Here is a 19,943-nt window from a genome sequence, read left to right as displayed (position 1 = left end):
CTGGGCATGGTGGCGGGCGCCTGTAATCCTAGCTACTCGGGAGTCTGAGGCAGGAGAATCGCTTGAATCCAGGAGGCAGAGATTGCAGTGAGCCAAGATCCCGCCACTGCACACCAGCCCGGGCAACAGTGCAAGACTACGTCCCCCCCCCAAAAAAAAAAAAAAAAAAAAAAAAAAAAAAAAAAAAAAAAAATCTAACCATTAAAATAATGAGTATTGATGGCATGGAGTCCCCACCTACCGGCCACAGAGAAAAGTACATGCATACAACCAACTTCCTGTCCCACCACCAGGGTCGGAGCACCCGGGAGCACAGGTGAAGAGACTGTTGACGCCGGCTGAGAGGGAGAAGGGGTGGAGCACTAGCTGGCACTGAACACTCACAGTGAGTACGCATTGAGTTTTAAGGTTTTTTCATGGCCATGAGATGTTTATAGAAAATTGTTACAGGTGTGGCGTAACAATCGACTCGCAGTGCCTTATCTTGTAAGAAGCCTCTCCTGGAATAAAGACGCCAGAGTACTGCGACACCCTGTTTCATGCCTAAATTAACAAGACAAGAGAAGCAGGTCAAGAGAATGGGGAAAGCCCTAGACTAAATGCCGGCAGCTTCAACGATTTCGTCTTTTAAAACTCTGGTGAAAAATAACTAGGTGGATCTGGACCTTACGCTCACAACCCTAAAAATGACATTAATTAATATCAGCATCTGCTATCTTCCAGATGTGACCAAAGAATCGATCAAAACACATGCTTTAGGTCTGCTGGCTAGACAGGACAGAAGCAGTAAGATCCTCCTGAGTCGATGAGTTCCTTACTCACTGCTTCTACTGAGGTTTGAGTGGCATAGCACTATTGTTAGTTCTGGTAACAAACCACTTAGGACATAGAAGACTGGTGAAACTCAACTTTATTAAACTTAAACAGAGAAGCTACTTCTGCACATGTTAAACACACATGGAACCAAACAGCTCAATGGAGACACCCTGCACTGCTTATGGTGACGCTGCAGGAATGGCGGCGGCGATGCCCGCTACACTCCATGGCCTGCTGCACATGTGACAGGACAGTTATTTCATCTATGCTTACACCTGCAGGTCCCTTACCCTAGAAACACTCTATATCTTCTTAGGTACTTCCCTTGAAACAGGATGAGTTCTAGAGGAAATAAAACTGCTGCACTTACAAACCTAGAAATATTCAGGGACCAAGATTAGTTGTTCAGTGACCTAGGAAACCTTAGAATCCTGTAGGTTCCTCAGGAGAGGTGCTTCCAAGTACTTGAGAATCCACAGGCAGAGATGCTTCCCTTTCCGTGGTGGATGTGTATGTCACTCCAGGACAAACTGCGGAGTCATGGAGTGTGGAACACAACTGGTTGTGTACAGTACACTATCCCAGAGGAAAATCACAAAGCAACACAACTCTGCAGCAAAAACTAGTCCCAAAGTCAGAAGATAAAACTAGCAAAAACTTTGCACAATATTTAGAGAAAAGCTCTAGGGTGTGGAGAGTACGGGTCTTCCTTTTTCTCCATGCACGAAGCAGAGCACAGTATCATTCCTTAAGCTATAAACAAAAACCCTTTTGTGTAAATATTTAAATAGTAACAGACACACTGAACTAGGACAAAAATGACCCACTGGGAAAGAAAGCCTGAGGTATCCCTTTAGTTGCCATGTTTCTTAAACTGGGTTGCTTACACCCATGATCAACACAGTCCATCTTCCTACAGCACTGATTTTATTCAGAGATTTAGGAGAAATGTTTTGTCTTAGAATGAAAAGGGACTGGTAGATATTAATGAATACATGATAAGAGTACAAAAGAAAAGACTGAGGAAATGATAACTTTACCAAGCAGCTTCAAGGATCAACCACACCCTCGATGGTAAGCTTTCTCTTTTTCTAGGGCGACAGATGGAAAAGTTTCCGACCAACGGGAAGGTTACGATCTGGTACCAGTCCAGCACTGACAAATGGAGATATGAGCTCACTCACTCACAGCTGTGCCCACCTTCATGGGAAGAGTCGGCCCTCTCTACTCCAGTACGATGACACACAAACCCTGGCTGCACTGGGGATTATGGGATCGGCTTCTCTGAAACTCTCTTACTTTTTAAAAATCCTGTAGAAGGATCAGGTAACAGGAAAATGGCCGGTGAATTCTGTAAAAGGAAGTGAGTAGAACTGTTTTGGGTTAGAAAAGAAGTACTTTAGGCAGCCACCATGGGAAGAAGGCGGGTCACCTTCTCACTGAAGATAAGAGACCAAGTGCTGATGGACAGCAACAGGCAGTGTCTGAAAACTAGTCCGATACCATCATGGTCTTCGAGGGAAAATCTGATTCCACTGGGGTTTCCATGTCAATAGTGGACTCAAATTTAAAAAGTCTCCAGTCCATTTCCAGAAGTACAAGTGTTTTCTACATGAGTAGAGGAATCAGAAAGAAACCAACTCAACTCTTTCCTTCCCATCCCTCCTTAAGGTAGAGTCCGACCGCTTTTCTTGCCAATCTTTCATTGAAGTGTCTCCTCCTAACTCCTTTACTTCTTTTTCCTCTTTCTTCTCCTTCATAGATCAGATCCTTAAGTGGCCTTTCCTTGACTAACATGCATTTTCTTCCCATCTTTCTTTCTTTTTAATCTTTCTATCTTAAAAAATCAACAAAGAAGTCTTTCATTGGCTTTAGATAATTAAAGCCAAGCAAGCTAAACAAATGTTGGTCTTTCCTATAGAAACCACGTTTAAAATGGTTACATAAGCACCAAGCTTCCGACCCCCATCACACACCTTGTCCTTGAGAACTGGTGTTGCTGTGTTTCAGTTCTGTCCAGTTCTCCCTGGTGACCTTTTCCTCCCTTGATTAGTTCCATGGCACTGAAGGCTAAGGAAAAAAGGGAGCGGGTGGGTCCAGGAGGGGACTGACCTAGGAGACAGGCTGATATTTTGTTTTACTTTTAGACAAGTAAGAAATGAAAAAGTGTGCAAGACTATTCCCTCAGCAAATGCTCCCTTCAGGTTCGAACTTGGAACTTCCCAGCTTTGGTCATGTATTTTATGCCCTTAAAGGGTTTGTACTTTTCTCCATACATATCCAGACGATTCACCTTGAGTCCTAGAAAGGAGGGAGAGAGGGAAAATAGACATGAGTATTATTCAAAAGGAGCAGGTCGCCTAACTGTTTCTGTTCAATACACTGAGGTCAGTGGGACCGACATTGCTGTGACAGGGAACCACTTATGCAGAGCAGATGGATTCTCCAGTCTTGGGACAGATACTGACAGCAAAAAAAGGCTCCAACAGACAAGCTACCTATGAGAAGACCTGTCCCTGAAGTGGAAAGGGTACAAAGTAATGTGCAGACTAAAATGAGGATAAGGAAAAAATTAGACCACTGCACGATTTTTCTCAAATTATTGGACTGAAAAAATGAATAACAAAACAAATGAATAATGAAGTAAATTATAACTAAAGGAATTAACAATGAAAGTAATTAATAAATGAATGCTTCCTAAGTATTCTCACTAGACTAAGCCAAGAATATTTTATATGGTATAGAGCTTTATAGTTTATTGTTTCAAGATTGAAGAGCTTATACATCAAATGAATTCCAATCACTTAAATTGTATAAGGCCCGTTTGTACAGAAAAACAGAAACTTCATATAAAGCTAAAGTCATCTCCTTTCCACATCACAGAGTTTCTAAGGATTAAAAAAGAAAACACATGAAAAGAGCTTAAAACAGTGCCTGGAACATGGTAAATGCCCCCAAAGTGGTAACTGATGACTACCGTGCTAAGGTCGGCACAGACTATAGTGAACTGACCTGGAAAGGCCCAGTGGTTCCAAAATAGAAATAAGAGCAAACATGAAAAGTCTTCTGAAAACAGAAGAAAGGAGTGGAAATTACTCTTCAGTTATAGCTGAGAATGCACATGGATTCTCATACTGAAAACCTTGGGAACCTGAAATGAACAACCCTAAGATGATCCAAAAATGGCTAGTGAATACTTCCTTCTACCAATACTGTTTCTTTCTCAGTGTGTCTTAGGCACTTTTATTCAGGTCACTTATGCCAACTTCAAAGGAAGGATTGTAAATTTTCCCCAGAAACATGCCAGAAAAGATGTTACTAAAGATTGTTTATCAGGTAATGAAACTAAACCTTGTAAACAGGAAGCCCAGAAAGGCTTCCTGGTGCCTGCGCCATATGGCAGAAAGCCGTTTTTGTTCCCTTTGGAGCCTCTTGAGCTCTGGGTCACTTACCAGAAATGGCCAGCTGCTGGATCTTAAACTGCAGGTTAATTGTGGGGTTTTCATCTGGTTTGGAAGCTCCAGCCTGAAGACTCATGGTCCCCTTCAAACTTGGTAGCTTTTGTGGATTTATTTTTCCTACATCCCAAGACAGCATCTTCAAAGAAAATAAAAATGGAGAAGTGGTCTTTCCAAAAAATAGTTACAGCAGAATCCTGCATTTGAGGTGGCTGAGATCTAAACTCAGGGCACCTGTCCACAACATTATAAGCTGCCTCTGGGTATCTTTCCATTGAGAATCCTACGTGTTACTGTTAAGTTACCTGGCAGGAGAAAACAAGGTCCCTTTGACTCATCTCACCTTCCAAACAAGGTCTAGAGTCTACACAGAGAACCTGCAGACTGGTTTCTGCTTAACATCAGCAATTCAAGATGTCCTACTCATCCCTACCTTTGTGACTGGGTCGAATGTGTGTGTCCCCTGTGATGGAGTAAGGCTCATGTTCAGGACCCCCTTGGGCATCTGGCTGGTGACAGTCACTCCCTCAATGGTCTTCCCCATCGTCTGCTTGGGTCCCACCGTTATTTCAAAGCGTCCAAGGGAACTACTGTCCCGGAAACTGATGTTATGTTTGACATACACTGGGATTGCAACCAGACTGGAAATGAGAGACAAAGAGTCATTTCATTCGTGCACTGGGAAAATGGTAGTTCTTCCTTTCACATGATGCTTTTCCTGCCCTGTGGGTAGCTTCTTCTCCCTTAACTATGTCCTTACTTTTTATCTGAAAAAATAAACAGAAAAAAAACCCAGTAATCTAATTTTTTCTTTTTGAAAAGCTACTGTCTAGTAACTAAATTAACTTTTCTAATGACTCTGAATAATATAAACAAAATCAAAAAGTATACTACTATGACAAAGGCATAATGTACAAAAATGTATTGTCATTATGTCTCCATGTGTTTAACTTGTAACATGTGACCAATCATTTGCACTGGGGAGTATAATATTCATAGCTCATGGACCTTTTATAATTTCTTTTTTTTTTTTTTTTGAGATAGGGTCTGGCTCGGTCAGCCTGGTTGGAGTGCAGTGGCACGATCATAGCTCACTGCAGCCTCGACATACCAGGCTCAAGTGATCCTCCCACCACTGCCTCCTGAGTAGCTGGGACCACAGGCACACAACATCACACCCCACTAATTTTTACTTTTTTTTTTTTTTTTTTTGTAGAGACAAGGTTTGGCCATGTTGCCCATGCTGGTCTCGAACTCCTGGGCTCAAGTGATCCTCTTGTCTCTATAATTTTTTTAGAATGCTTTCATCTGACGTCATCTGGTCCTTACAAAAACCCCGTAAGGTAGGGTAGGCTGTCATGATTTGACAGAAGAAAAGGATTCAGAGAAGTCACGGAATAACCCTGAAGTAATAACAGTTCCTAACATTTATTGAGTACTTCCTGTTTGCCAGTCACTATGCTAAATGGTTTCTATCCATTTAACTCCTACCGTGTTTAATCCTCCCAATAAGTATGAAGTAGATACTGCTACTGTAACTATGCAGTAGGTACTGATTTTATAGATGAATACTGATGTCCTTATACTTAACTGAGATTAAGTAACTTGCCCAAGGTTCTAAGTACTGAAGATGGGGTTTAAGTCCAGGGAGTCTGATTCCAGAGGCTTTGACCTCAAGCACTCAGATATTTTCCCAAATGATTCATTCCACATCACACGGGAAGGGACTGGTGGCTCTGAGGCCTCCTGACTCTCTTCTGTCTGCATACCTTATACTATACAAAACTGCTTCCAAAAGCCTTTAGATTCCAAATTAAAGAGAATGTTCAAGACCAAAAATCACTGCGTTTTATGCTTTTTCATAGCATAACTTAATGCTTCTTTTAGACCAGGGACATTGAACACAGTATGCCCAGATTCTGATTTGAGAAAATAATGTTCTTGTTTAGACACATAACAACAACAAAAATAACAGCAAACTTAATGAGCACTTCTTTGTGTTAAGCACTATTCAGATTCTCTTATTCAATCTTCAGAACAAGGTACTTTTATTATTTTCAATTTACAGATGAGAAAAGAGATACATAGGGGTTAAGCAACTCACCTGAGGTTACCCAATTAGTAACCACAGAAGCTGGAATGTGAACCCAGGTAACTCTAGAGCCTGAGTTCTTAATCACCACAGATACGGTTTCCACATACATGTACATACACAGATTCCATTCTTAATTATAAGAGCTGCTTACTTCTGTGCACTGACATGGTAAGACAGCAGGCGGAAGTTTCCATCAGGAGGGATGAAGGAGAGGATGCGCTCAGATTCCCAGCGCTTGAAACGAACACAAGGATGGAAGCTGACATCATCCAACAACCTAGGGTTCTACAGTCATCAGGAGAGGAGAAGCAAGAAGTGGGCATTAAACACCCGCAGTGCTTTCAGGAAAGCAATTTAAATGCTGTTTTTAATTAAAACACACCACACACACACACACACAGAAATCATGTAGTAACTTCTAGAAAATTCAAGCCTGAGACAAGCTTCGTGGCTGTCCTAATTATTTCTTCTTGTTCTATTCCATTCCCACTACTCTGTCTTTCCAGCAGCATTTAATTTCTCATCCCAAGAACTTAATCTCTGGCCCAGGATTTTACCATGAAGGAAAGTGTAAGGTCTGGCATGCCAGTCAGCTTGACACAGGCATCAATCACCCCCTGGATCTCAGCAGTAATTGTGGAGCCTGAGACAGGAATAAGACAAAAAGAACACAGATTACTGAATACTTCTCTGTCCTTCTCAACAAACTTATCTCCTCCCTCCTTCTCTTCCTCTCTCCCTCACCTTCCTCTCTCTCCCTCCCCTTCCTCTCTCTCCCTTTCTTTCCTTCTGCCTAGCCATCCAATTCATTTATACAATCCATCTATCCATCATTCTGAACACTTATCAACTGCACATCAAGCATGAGACACTATGGTGAGGTAACGGTGATAAAAAGATTAACGAAGTAGTTATTAGCCTAAAGGAGTTGTCAGTCTAATATCAGAATTAAACAGAGCATCATTATTTTAGCCAATGGTTCAGAAAATTTCCTATCAGAAACTGTTCTCCCTAAGGTCACCAATGAGCTCTGCTGCTAAAGTGAGTGGTCACTCCCGGTCTCTTATTCTACACGTCCTCTATGTGGCATGTGTCACTGTCAATCACTTCTGCCTTCTCAAACATCCCTCCCTCCTAACCTCTCCTGGTGTCCTATTTTCCCAGCTCCTCTTCCTCAGTGTCTTTGGCAGGTTCTCTTTCTTTGCACATCCCTTAAATGCTTTTTCAGTTCTGAACTTCTATTTTCTTTCACTTTACATACTCTCCTGGGTTATTTTACCTACTTCCCAAGGCTTCAATGTTCATTTACAGCCCATTATTACCTATTCTTTTTTCAAGTTCAGCCCCACTCCTGACTAATGGACATCTCCACTTGGATGACACTGAGGCACATGTCAGAAATGAGTCCATTCTCTCATGCCCTGAACCCGGTGCTCCCATTTCCAAATCTGTGTGATGGCACCATCTATCCTGCTGCCTAAGCCAGAAACACAGATGCATCCCTGACAACGTCCACTTCTCCCGCCCACATCCAGCTAATGATCAGCTCCTTTCTTTTCGAGGATTCACCTCTCTCTGGTCTGTGCATTCCTCTCTGTCCTCATTGCACTATGGACGTCTATGTTTTGGGCCTGGATTTCAGCCTCGTAGCTGCTCCCCGCCTTCAGGCCCACCCCACTTCAGGCCATTCTTCACACAGCAGCCAGACTCATCGCTCTAAACTACAAGTCTCATCAAGTCATTCCCAACTTAAAACTCTTCAATCACTCACATCTACCCTCCTTAAACTGGCAGGCAAGGTTCTTCATGATCTGGCCATATATATTTTACTTTTTCGTTGAGGTAAACAGTAAAATGTAAAAGTCTTAAAGTGTACAGCTCAATGAGTTTTTAAATATATATACATTTATGCAAATACTAGCTACAGCAAGATACGGAACATTTTCAGCATCCAAGCACTCCCTCTTACCCATCCCAGGTAATTCACATCCCCAAAATTCTGACTTCTATTACCTTAGACTAAATTGCATCTGTTTTCAAACTTCATATACATGTAATCCCACTGTCTATACTCTTATGCATCTGATTTTTTGCTCAATATTGTGATGTTTGTGCATACTTTGCTCCCAAATCCACACATCTTAATAACTTCATTTCAATCCACTGATGAAGCATAAACACCCCCACCTCTCTGTTGCACTTTGCTCAGGGGTGGGTACCTCTCATATGCTCTACCTTTTTACCTTTCTCTCTCCCTCACTAGACTTAACTTCTGCAGCCACAGACTATGTCTTATTCATCATCAAGTGCCCACTATCTAGCACTGTGCTATGATGCAAGTTTTCAGTAAACATCTGTTGAATTTAATAAGTTCACTAATGTGAAAAGGACTTTTTACAATTTTTTTTCTTTTTAATTAAAGACAGGATCTCACTATGTTGCCCAGGCTAGAGTGCAGCTATTATTCACAGCCATAATCATAGCTCACTGCAGTCTCCAACTACTGGGCTTAAGTGATCCTCTCACCTCAGCCTCCCAATAATTGGGACTATAGGCTCATACCATCATGACTGGCTTCTACAAATTCTGAAGCTCCAGGACTTCTAGTCATATTTCCCTAATTCAGAACACATAGAAAAGGCAGCTCCCTGAATTTTGTGATTACAACTTTAGTTCTGCCATCAGAACTGGGAGCCAAATACTTTCGAGAAGGTAATTTAATCAATAAGAAATTAGTTATTTTTATTTATTTATTTTTTTATTTTTTGAGACAGGGTCTTGCTGTTGCCCAGGCTGGAGTGCAGTGTCATGATCAGGACTTACTGCAACCTCAACTTCCCAGGCTCAAGCAATCCTCCTACCTCAGCCCCTCACAAAGTTAGGAATACAGGCATGCACAACTATGCTCAGGTAATTTTTTTCACTTTTTGTAGAGATGGGGTCTCACTATGTTGCTCAGGGTCTCACTATGTTGCTCAGGCTGGTCTTAAACTCCTGGGCTCAAGCAATCCTCCCGCCTCAGCTTTCCAAAGTGCTGGGATTACAGGCGTGAGTCACTACATCTGGCCTGTTACTTCTCTTTTTTATTCAAGAGGATAAGACCAATAAAGCAAGTAAACATATGAAATAAACCCTGGTCTGCATCATGATATTAACGTCCATTCCCAGTACCCAGCACAGTGCCTGGCACAAAGTAGGCACTAAATTAAAGTGGATGACCTTGAATGGGGGTTAATTCTGAAACTACAAGCATTATATGAAAGAGGTCCCTTTCTATTTTCATATTTCTGAGAACATATTAAAAGCACCTACCTGATTTATCAATAATTGCATCAATCTCTTCAATCACATCAAAATAGGCCTCATTGTTGGTGTATTTCACCCCAGTCCGTCGCCAAGGCACCACTGACAGCTGCCCAGTGGGAAGCTGGTCACCCACATTCGTGCTTCCTGAGGCAATTAATATTACTGTATTTTAACACCATTTTGACTCTAGAAACCACAGAACACCTCCCTAGAAGTTTCTATGCTCCCACTATTCATGCACTCAATTGAAGAATTTTTCAAACAGAAGATGAGGTTTTTCCCAACTTCTATATGGGGTAACCTAGTCTATTTTTAAAACCCCTTGTTGCCATCTGGTCTGCCTTTTCAAACAGAATAAAGGTTTAAGAAAAAGTTACCTGAGAAACAGATATCATATTTTGGTTTTGAAAGTAACCTGAACTTAGTATCTCAGATGCAGCTTAAATAATGTATTGGCTTTCAGTAGAGTTCGTGATCTACATATCGATATAAAAATTTCATGGGTAAAAACAGTATTTGAGCCTGAGATAGGTTCTTAGGTACATTTATGGTAGGTATTAAAATGTACATATCAATATGATCTGTCTCATTCCTAAGTTCCAACACTGAAACTTAGGAAAAGAACACAAAGTTGATCTCTCCCTGTCTTTAAGAATTGTAGATCAATTCCTTCACTTGTTTTTTCCTTTACAGGCATAAACTTTTTTTTAATTTAAAAGGTTTTATACTGACATAATAAAATACATTAATTTAAATTCTATTTCCTTCTTCCATTACCTGGATCCTTTTATTTTCTGTCTTTAAACAAAATTTTTTTTAGATAGAGTCTCGCTCTATTGCCCAGGCTGGAGTACAGTGGTGCAGTCTTGGCTTACTGCAACCTCTGCCTTCCGGGTTCAAACAATTCTCCTGCCTCAGCCTCCCGAGTAGCTGGGACTACAGGCGCGTGCCACCACATCCGGCTAATTTTTGTATTTTTAGTAGAGACGGGGTTTCACTATGTTGGCCAGGCTGGTCTTGAACTCCTGACCTAATGATCCACCCGACTCGGCCTCCCAAAGTGCTGGGATTACAGATGTGAGCCACCGTGCCCACCTAAAAAATTTTTTTAAGAGATAGGGTTTTCCTATGTTGCCCATGCTGGAGTTCAGTGGCTATTCACAGGCACAATCATAACTCACTGCAGCCTCGACCTCCTGGGCTCAAGTGATCCTCCCACCTTAGCCTTCAGTGTAGCTGGGACCACAGGCATGCACCACCATGCTTGGCTAATTTTTGTATTTTTTGTAAAGACAGGGTTTCATCAAGTTGCCCGGGCTGGTTTCGAACTCCTGTGCTTGAGTGATCCTCCCGCCTCAGCCTCCTAAAGTATTGGATACAGGCATGAGCCAATATGTCAGGCCCATTTCAACTTTTCAAAAGTGGTTCTTAGATACCCTTTTCTAGATTAAAGTGAGATACAGGCTTAACTCACTTCATAATATTAGTAAATGATTCAGGCACTAACAAAGCTTTTAAGGCTTAAAATGAACTCAGAATATTGAAGAAACCACCAAATTTGTTTCCTTAAAAAGAAGAACTATGTATTAAAATGTATCATCAAGATATAATAATCAAAGTAGTCTAGGGAAAAGGCAGGAAAGCCTAAAAACAGACCAAGAATCCATAATGACAGGACAAGATAGAAATGTCATTCTAAAACAGGGGAAAAGGATAAATTACACAATGGTGCTAGGAAAACTCTTGAAGAAATAAACATTATTGCACACCAAGATAATTTTCAAATGGATTAAATAATTAAATCCAAAAATAAAATCACAAACTAGACTTTTAAAAAAGATCTTCCCTTCTCTGAGATCAAAAAGACATTCTCCTGTTTTTGTCCAATAATTATAAAGTCTGTGTTTAACTCCTTAACCTAGCTAGACTCTATTTTGTGTATAGTGTGAAGTGGAGGGACTTAATTTTTTCCATATTAAAGCTGACTGCCCTAATACAATATAGTTAACAACCAGCCCCTGGTCCACTGATTTGATAAATGACCACATCTATCTACACCAAATTCCTATAAAAGCAAGGGTCTGTTTCTGGACTATTTTATCCCAATGACCTATCTGTCTGTTACGGACAAATACCAAATTTTAAAAACTACCCAAACTTCATACAGATTGAGTAATCTTTACCTGAAATATTCAGGACCAGAAATGTTTCAAATTTTGTATTTTTTTAAATTTTGGAATATCTGGATTATACCAGTTGCACATCCCAAATTCAAAAATCTGAAATCCTCCAATGAGCATTTCCTTTGAGTGTCATGTCAGTGTCCAAAAAGTTTTGGATTGTAGAGCATTCTGGATTTTGGATTTGGGATGTTAAACCTGTAATATATCTGATATCTGGTAGGACACATTTTATCTTTCCTCTTTTTAAAAATATTATTTTCAAAACTCTCTTGGGTCTTGTAGGATGTCTACTGTATGAATATTTGTCTTGTGTACTATACAAACTCAACGTGTCGTGATATTTGACAGGGCAAATCCTCCCAACAACCCCTTTATAATTCTTTTCCAAAACTGTCCTGGCTATTCTTGCAATATTTATACTTTTAAAATGTATTTTTCAATCAGTTTATAAAATTCCATGAAAATGCTTGCTTATGCATTAAACAAGACCCAAAATGTAAAACCTTAATGAAAAGAATGATTCATTTGATTAAATCAAAACATTTAAAATGTGGCTAAACACCACCAGAACAAAGCTAAATCACAAGTGATAGACTGTAAGAAAATATCTGTAATGCAGTAATCAAAAGACATAAAGATCTCCCATAAAAGAGATTTTAAATCCACATGAAAAAAGAGATACATTTCAACAACAAAAAAATGAACAAAGGACATGAAAAGGTAATTCACAATAGAGGAAAAACAGTCAATAAATACTTGAAAAGATTTTAGTCTCCTTAATAACAAAAAATGACTGTAAATACAAGATATCAATAAACTATCAAATTGCCAATGTTTCTAAAAAATTATTAATGACAATAACAGGGTTCACTACAGTGCTTTGAAATTGTTACTGAAAGTATAAATTGGCCTAACTTTTCTGGAGAGCAACACATTACAGTACTTAAAATGTATACACCCCTTGACACAGCACTGCTACCTCTACTACTTTAAAGAAATCATCCCAGATGTGCACCAAGGTTCAAGTGTAAGAATGGTAATCCTTGTTATTTAAAAGAACAAAAATCAGTAACATCATAAATAGGGATTCAGTACGTAACTTTGGGTCCACTCCACATGGAAGAAAACTATAAATTATTAAAAATGAAGGCCAGGCATAGTGGCTCCCACCTGTAATCCCAGAACTTTGGGAGGCCAAGGTGGGTGGATCACTTGAGGTCAGGCATTAGAGACCAGCATAGTCAACATGATGAAACCCCATCTCTCCTAAAAAATACAAAAATTAGCTGGGCATGGTGGCGTGTGCCTGTAATCCCAGCTACTCGGGAGGCTGAGGTAGGAGAATCGCTTGAGCCCGGGAGGCGGAGGTTGCAGTGAGTTGAGATCGCACCACTGCACTCCATCCTGGGCAACAGAGCAAGATGCCATCTCAAAAAAAAAAAAAAGAACCATGTAGAAGACATCATCATGGGATAATGTTCATAAAATATCACATGTTAAAAGTGTGGTGGGATTAAAAGCAATTTTTGCATTCTTTGTGCTTTTCTGTATTTCTGAAGTTTCTACAATAATCATGTGTTTCTTCTGTAATCAGAAAAAAATATTTTTAAAGAACACTTCATTTTGTCATTAAAATCAGGGTATTTTCCACAAAGCAAAAATATTATTTCAGGTTGTACTCAGTCTACAAGAGGGGCCAGGCGCGGTGGCTCACACCTGTAATCCCAGCACTTTGGGAGGCCGAGGCAGGTGGATCCCCTGAGGCCAGGAGTTCAAGACCAGCCTGGCCAACATAGTGAAACACCATCTCTACTAAAAATACAAAAATTAGCTGGGTGTGATGGTGCATGCCTGTAATCCCAGCTACTCGGGAGGCTGAGGCAGGAGAATCACTTCAACCCAGGAGGCGGAGGTTGCAGTGAGCCAAGATCATGCCACTGCACTCCAGCCTGGGTGACAGAGGGAGACTCTGTCTCAAAAAAAAAAAAAAAAATACAAAGAGCAAAATTAAAGCACTGGGACACCTGAGATCCCCAAAGACAAACACTCAAAACAATGTGCGACACTTGACTAAGACACTCAGGCTGTAGGATGGCCACTATCTATCAGTTTCCCCCTCCGCCGTACCTGTGATGGTGTTGACAACCGTTCGAAGGATGGTGGGAGGCTTTATGAGTTCTTTAAGAATGTTCGACTCGGTAGCCAATGGAAAACCATTGTCAAGCATCTCTTCCAATACCTCATAAACCACAACTACATTGTCTTTGATCACTGGCTCTGAACAGACTCCAAAATAATCCTGATGGAGACAGAATATACACATTGATCACTCAGATACTGTAAAATAAATAAATAAATAAAAGAATGTGCCTACAGAGAATAAGGATCTGGCCTGTCCATGTGTTTCTGGGCTACTCTTCTACAATGAGGGAATGCAGCATAACCATAGTTCTCTTAGGCAGTCTGTTTGGTAGAAAGCACTAGACTGGCTTATGGTACTACTGTCATTACTAGCTTCTTCTACAAACAAGAGGAACTTAAATCTTTTGGGTTAATTTCCTCAACTTGATAAAATACACAGAACACAAAATTGAATCTTGATTATATGTGCTTATCAACAAGAATTTGAAAGAATTATACAAAATAATACTTGATATAACAAAGAACAGTACATGAAAATCTTTACCCCTACTGCTGTGCTATTTCTTAACATTCATGCAGTGAATAAGAGTTGAGGGGAAAAAAATGAAATGAGGGGGACAAGCTAGCACACCTGAAAATTCCTTTGGACTATCTTTAAGACGCTAGCATTCCAAGAACTCTTTGTCCTTTTATTTAAAAGGCTAACGTTAGGTGCTAAATTATCTGCATTGTGGGAAAGCACTGGATTTCAAACCAGAAGACCTGGATTATAATTTTGTCATTTGTAGATTAAGTCATGTTAATTAATTTTGATCTTGATTCTTTAATGGTATAATCAGGATAACACCACTGGAGGTACAGGGCTGTAAGAATTAGGCATGACTAATTAAACACTAACGCTCATGAATGTACTTTGTAAACTATAAAGCACTACAAAATGGAATGCGTGATCATTATTCAGCAAGAAATGTTTGTGGCTATTCAATGTTCCCTTCCAGCAATGTCAGTATGTCTTTTCCAGGACCTCTGAGAGGGTCATGCAACCCTCTTGAACTCATAGAATGAAGGAAAATTTACTCCTTTTGAGAAAGTCCATTCTATTCATGAATGGCTCTGATCATTCCAAAGTTCTTTCTTTTGCTAAACTGAAATTTGCCTCCTAGCTCTGTTTTACAGAGCAAGTGTACATAACAGCCCTGCAATTATCTGAAAACTACGAGTTTTCACCTCAGTTTTTTTCTTCTCAGGGCCACACTTTAAAGATACTTCCGCTGTTCATGATAAGGTATGGTTTCCAGGTTGTTTCACCATCTTTCCATTTCTTTGACATCCAAAACTGAACAGACTCTACTAGAGTCTAAATTACATTAGATAACGTCAATTATCCACAAGATTCCAATACCCGGGTCACCTAAGAGTCAGGAATGTATTCCTAAAACAAAAAAGATTTCCTCTTTAAGAGGAAAATTCTCATTTTGAATGATAATTTAAAAGAAGAAAAAGTCACACATTACCTTCCCAAAAGTGATTTATTTTTAAAAAATAAAACACTTCACTAGGTTTTATAAACCAGGCATCATGTGAACTAAGCAGCTGGAAAGGAGCCTCGCAATACAGCCAAGTGCTGCAGCCGGCCTGTGAGCCTGCAATTCTATTGCGGGGCCGCTCCTGTCACATTCTGGTCCTGGAAAAATCATGCTGCCGGAGAGGATGCACATCGGAGACCTGAGAATCAGGATGTCCACTGACTTTTAACAACTGCTTCAAGAATAACAAGCTCTGAAGTCTCAGACTTCCAAATTAGCAAATTTACTCTGCTTTCCCAAATTCCCCCGTGGTTTCAACTAGATCAAACAACTCTTCTCACTTCCTGTCTTGTAATAAGTTACATTAGTATGGCCATATAGCAGCTGTCAGTTTCACCAGTGCGACTGTTAATCTCAGAATGAGTAAAGTATCACATGTGGAAATCATAACAAGGCCCAGTTAAAAGTTGTTTAGGATCACAACTCCTGGGTTCTTCTAGTTCTTCCACATACTGGGACTTATCATACTTACGTTTTCACTGTGCAAAGGGGCCGGTATGTTGCATGAGAACTGAAATTCCAGAACAGTAGTACTACAGAGTATTGCAGGGAAAAACAAAAAATGTATTTTAATTCTCTTGGGAAGGGAAGTTGTTCTAGACGTGGTGCAGATATGAGTACAAGAGAAGGAACTCTTTGACTTGCTTTTTAACTTTTATCATAGTGTGTGGGTCCTCATTCTCTTCTCCAATTCCACAATTCCAGTGTTCATATGACTCATTCCAGACCTCATATGACACAGAAGTTAAACCAAAAGGCCCTCGCTTCTCATTTGAGTTATGCAAATAACCACAACAGTTAGAAGTTGATTGGTTCTTTTGGGAGAAAGTTCCTCTGTGTGAATCCAGGGCCGGTGCTGTCTGAACTCCTGTGCTGCAAGTGGTGTCGTGTCCTGGTATCACTGACCTCCCTTGGACATCACCCCCTAAGTTCTTAACATCTATTCCTGAAGAAAAAGCTTAAAATGAAAACTGCCTCATAAAATGGCTCACTTAAATTCTTACAGGCACATGAGATTTCCCAATCTCATCTTTGCAAGCAGAGCTCATCAGTACCACTCTCTCACTATAAAGAACCACCTCGAACCTGAGAACTAGTACAGGTTCATGAATTACCCCTGACTGGGAGAGTTAAATTAAGCATTCCTTAGCTTTTTCTACTTTTTCTTTTCTAAAACTTTATACAATCACTTTCTGATGCAACTCAAAGCAATGCAGATAACAATGGTTAGGATCAAGACCACCAGGCAAAAACAATCTAAACTCTAATTTGTGAGCAAAAAGTAGAATCAGAGCTAGAAAGACTATACATAGTCATCGCAAATAGGATGACTTTCCCACGCAAGAGGTTCAAAAGTATTCCATTTGTCATTTTGTATGCAGCCAATTCAATAAATAGAAACCAGAATCTTATCAGATGGGAGAGGAAGTGAGTAATACCAGAGTTTTGATTTTTTTTTTTTGTTTCTTAATGGAGGCTTTACACAATGGAAACAGGACTACAAAGACACTTTACGGTTTACATATATGAACTTTCCCACATTCACAAACCTGAAATGTGTCCACCACTCGGTGAAGAAACTCAATGACAAACAGAGGGGGGACCTCCGTCTGGATCACGGCCACAAAAAAGATCTTGTGGCGGTAAACACTTAAGAGATAGTGGTGAGGGGTAGGGATAACCGGAGGCACATTTTCTGCCTCAGTAGCTCTCTCTTGCGCCTCAAAAAAGTAATCACAAACAGAACGGCTGACCACACTTTTCCAATGTTTCTCCAGGAAAATGTCTCCAGAGGAGTTGATCAAGAAAAGACTATGGATCATGGTGACGATTGTCAGTGACAGAAGAAAGCCTTTTTCAGTCTGAAAGCCTCAGGACTCTGTAAATTTTCAACTCTAAAAACAAAAGCAGCGATATTCAGTTCCATTCAACGAAAAGGCCCTCCCCATCTTTTCCCAACAGTCCAAGACTTACCCATCTTTCAAGACCAGGCCCAATCTTCCCCTCCTGCATGAGCCTGAAGATAGCCCTCCCTTGAATTCGAAAGGATAATGATCAGTCATTTGACTGTCAATCATATACTCCCAGTTATCTTTACTATCGCCCAAATTGCATCCATTTAAAATGCTACTTATCTGTGGGTGTCTATTTTCTCAACCGAACTGCAAACTCCTTGAAGAAAAGGGCCGTGCCTCATGTTTTGCGTTGCCTGACTGCAACACAATCAGTGTTCTTTGAAGAGGGCTTCGAAGAACACTGAATTTGATGTCATGTTTTGGCAACAGCTCACACATACACAAGAAATGTGCAGCTTAATACGATAGCCACTATGGGACCAGCGAGCACTTGAAAGGTGGCTGGTGCGAACTGAGGTGTGCTGTTAAGTGTAAGACACACGACAAATCTGAAAGGCTTTGCATGAAAAAAAAAATTTCAAATATCTTACCAATAATTTAATATTGATTATATGTTGTAATAACATTTTGGATATCCTGGGTTAAATCAAATATATTAAAATTAATTTAACCTGTTTTATTATTTTAAAGTGGTTACCAGAACATGTACAATTATATATGTGGTTTGCTTTCTATTTCTGCCCACCAGAATTGGTGGGAGGAATGGAAAGCTGCCCTTGGGGGTCTTTATTCATCCAATCAGAGCTATTCTCTGAGCACTCCTTAGGCACTTGCTAATGCAGTAAGACATTTAAAAAGATCCCTTGGGGCTCCCGCCTGTGATCCCAGTACTTAGGGAGGCCTCCGCGGGCAGACCGCTGGAGCTCACGAGTTCGAGACCAGCCCGGGCAACAGAGCGAGAACCCCGCCCCCCTCCACCACCTCCAAAAAAAAAAAAAAAAAAATTTCCCTGGGGGACAGACACCCCAAGGCCCTCAGACGGTTGCATCTCTCTGGTGCCAGTCGCCAGGATGTGGCCATTCCGCGAAACGGCGCGGGTGGTCAAAACGCAGAGGCCTGCGGTGCCCAGAGCCGCCCGGACGAGACAGCAGGAGGGAGAGACAGCCAGGCAGCCCGGGGTGCGAGGGAGAGGCAGCGGCCTAGGCGGGCGGTCCCTGCGCAGGCCCCGGCCCAGAGCCGGCGGCGACGGAGGCCGCGGGGCGCAGGCGGGCAGTGGCCTGGCTGAAGGGGCACGCGCGTTCCGGGGTGAAGAGCGCAGGGGCGCCGGGCCGCGCACGTGCGCTGCCATGGCAACAGTGTCCCCTCCGCCCGCAGCCGCGGCGCCGGGAAGGACCCCCTCCCCGAACCCTGAACCCGGCCCCTCACCTCTCCCCGCCGCGTCCGCAGCCTTGAGAGGCCGCCCGGCTGCATCCTGAGACCCCGCCCCGACCCTCGCGCGCCCCCGCTCCTGCCCCGGCTCCAGGCTCGGGGTCGTCCCTACTCCTCACCTGGCCTCGCTGCTCGCAGCGCCCACTGCTCCTAGGCGCGGACAGGCCCCGCCCCGCCCACCGCGCGCGCTGAGGCAGCCGCTCGCCCGCTGATTGGCCGGCCCGCGGGTCGGCTACCGCTCCGCCCACGATCTGCGCCTGAAGGCCGCTGATTGGGCATCTGGGAGCCGCTCCTCCCCTCTGGTTGATCGCTGTTGGCGGCTTGCCCTGTTGTCGGGCTCGAGTCCCCCTTTGGCCCTGTTGAGGCCACGGTCATCTCCGATTGGTGCAGCTCCGAGACCCCGAGTCCTGATTGGAGGTCGAAGACAGTGCGTGCTGCTCGGCCCCACTCATCCAGTCACAAAGGGCTGGGGCGGCCGCCGCGCTCGCGTGTTTGCGGAGTGCGCCTGGAGGGGGCGCTGGAGTATGTGTGTGCCGGGGCGGGGTGGCTTCCGGGCACGAGTTGCTGACAGCGCCTCGCGGTTGATAAATCCTGAGGGCGGCGGCTACCCTCCACCCCATCGGTGCCTTTGGGAAGCGCCGCCTTCTCTGTTGTACCCGGCCGTGGGTCAGGTCGGCGCGGCTGGCGGTGGAGCCTCGGACACCGAGCCCTGGACCCCGACTCTGGAAGCCCCCAGCCCCACTGGGCCGCGGCAGGGCGCCCACGCTCCACAATCTCAGTTCCCAGCCGGGGAGTGAGGGGCTGGGCGGGTCTCTCCACCGCTTTGGAGACCTCAGGACTTGGATACGCTTTTGAGTGGTCCCAGTCGTCCTGATCCACGAAGGCGTGGAGTGGAAGTCAGGACCAGGGGTCGCCCCAGTGACGCAGGAAGTCAGGCCCAGATGCGGTGAGGCGTCGCCAGCCTTGGACCCAGCAGTGGGCGCTGGTGACAGTGGCGACCTCGCCGATGAGGGGTTCGCCCTCCCTAGCATTAGTTTTCACTTTGGTGAAATGGAGCGTGGGTGGCAGCTCCT

At 42.6% G+C, this 19,943-nt stretch overlaps 1 protein-coding gene across 8 annotated transcripts; it reads right to left on the bottom strand.

Annotated features, from left to right (window-relative positions):
• Window positions 1–892: 892 nt before the first annotated feature.
• Window positions 893–19,641, bottom strand: AP3M2 (adaptor related protein complex 3 subunit mu 2). 8 transcript variants are annotated; one of them, XM_063816302.1, is made up of 10 exons: window positions 18,990–19,328; window positions 17,561–17,619; window positions 17,137–17,481; window positions 13,986–14,157; window positions 9,682–9,819; window positions 6,927–7,012; window positions 6,521–6,654; window positions 4,708–4,915; window positions 4,269–4,413; window positions 893–3,117 (listed from the first exon to the last, which is right to left on the bottom strand). In XM_063816302.1, exons 3-10 carry the CDS (start codon window positions 17,407–17,409, stop codon window positions 3,017–3,019), a joined length of 1,257 nt encoding a protein of 418 aa, XP_063672372.1. In that variant the 5' UTR covers window positions 17,410–17,481; window positions 17,561–17,619; window positions 18,990–19,328; the 3' UTR covers window positions 893–3,016. The 8 variants fall into 8 exon arrangements, with proteins under 8 accessions (XP_063672372.1, XP_063672374.1, XP_063672373.1 ...); XM_063816304.1 differs by having other exon boundaries at window positions 16,059–17,481; window positions 18,990–19,037; XM_063816303.1 differs by having other exon boundaries at window positions 18,868–19,032.
• Window positions 19,642–19,943: the final 302 nt, after the last annotated feature.

Source organism: Pan troglodytes, chromosome 7 (assembly GCF_028858775.2).
Source record: "Pan troglodytes isolate AG18354 chromosome 7, NHGRI_mPanTro3-v2.0_pri, whole genome shotgun sequence".
In the NCBI taxonomy this organism is placed as follows: Eukaryota; Metazoa; Chordata; class Mammalia; order Primates; family Hominidae; genus Pan; species Pan troglodytes.
This window is presented reverse-complemented; position numbering and strand designations above follow the sequence as displayed.

Excerpts from the sequence above, each read along its gene's own strand:
- AP3M2 (XM_001141415.7), bottom strand. The coding sequence starts at position 17,409 with ATGATCCATAGTCTTTTCTTGATCAACTCCTCTGGAGACATTTTCCTG. Across the intron at positions 4,916-6,520 it reads TACCATGTCAGTGCACAGAA|TCTGGTTGCAATCCCAGTGT; the intron begins GTAAGCAGCTCT and ends TCTCATTTCCAG. Across the intron at positions 4,414-4,707 it reads CATTCGACCCAGTCACAAAG|ATGCTGTCTTGGGATGTAGG; the intron begins GTAGGGATGAGT and ends TTTTCTTTGAAG.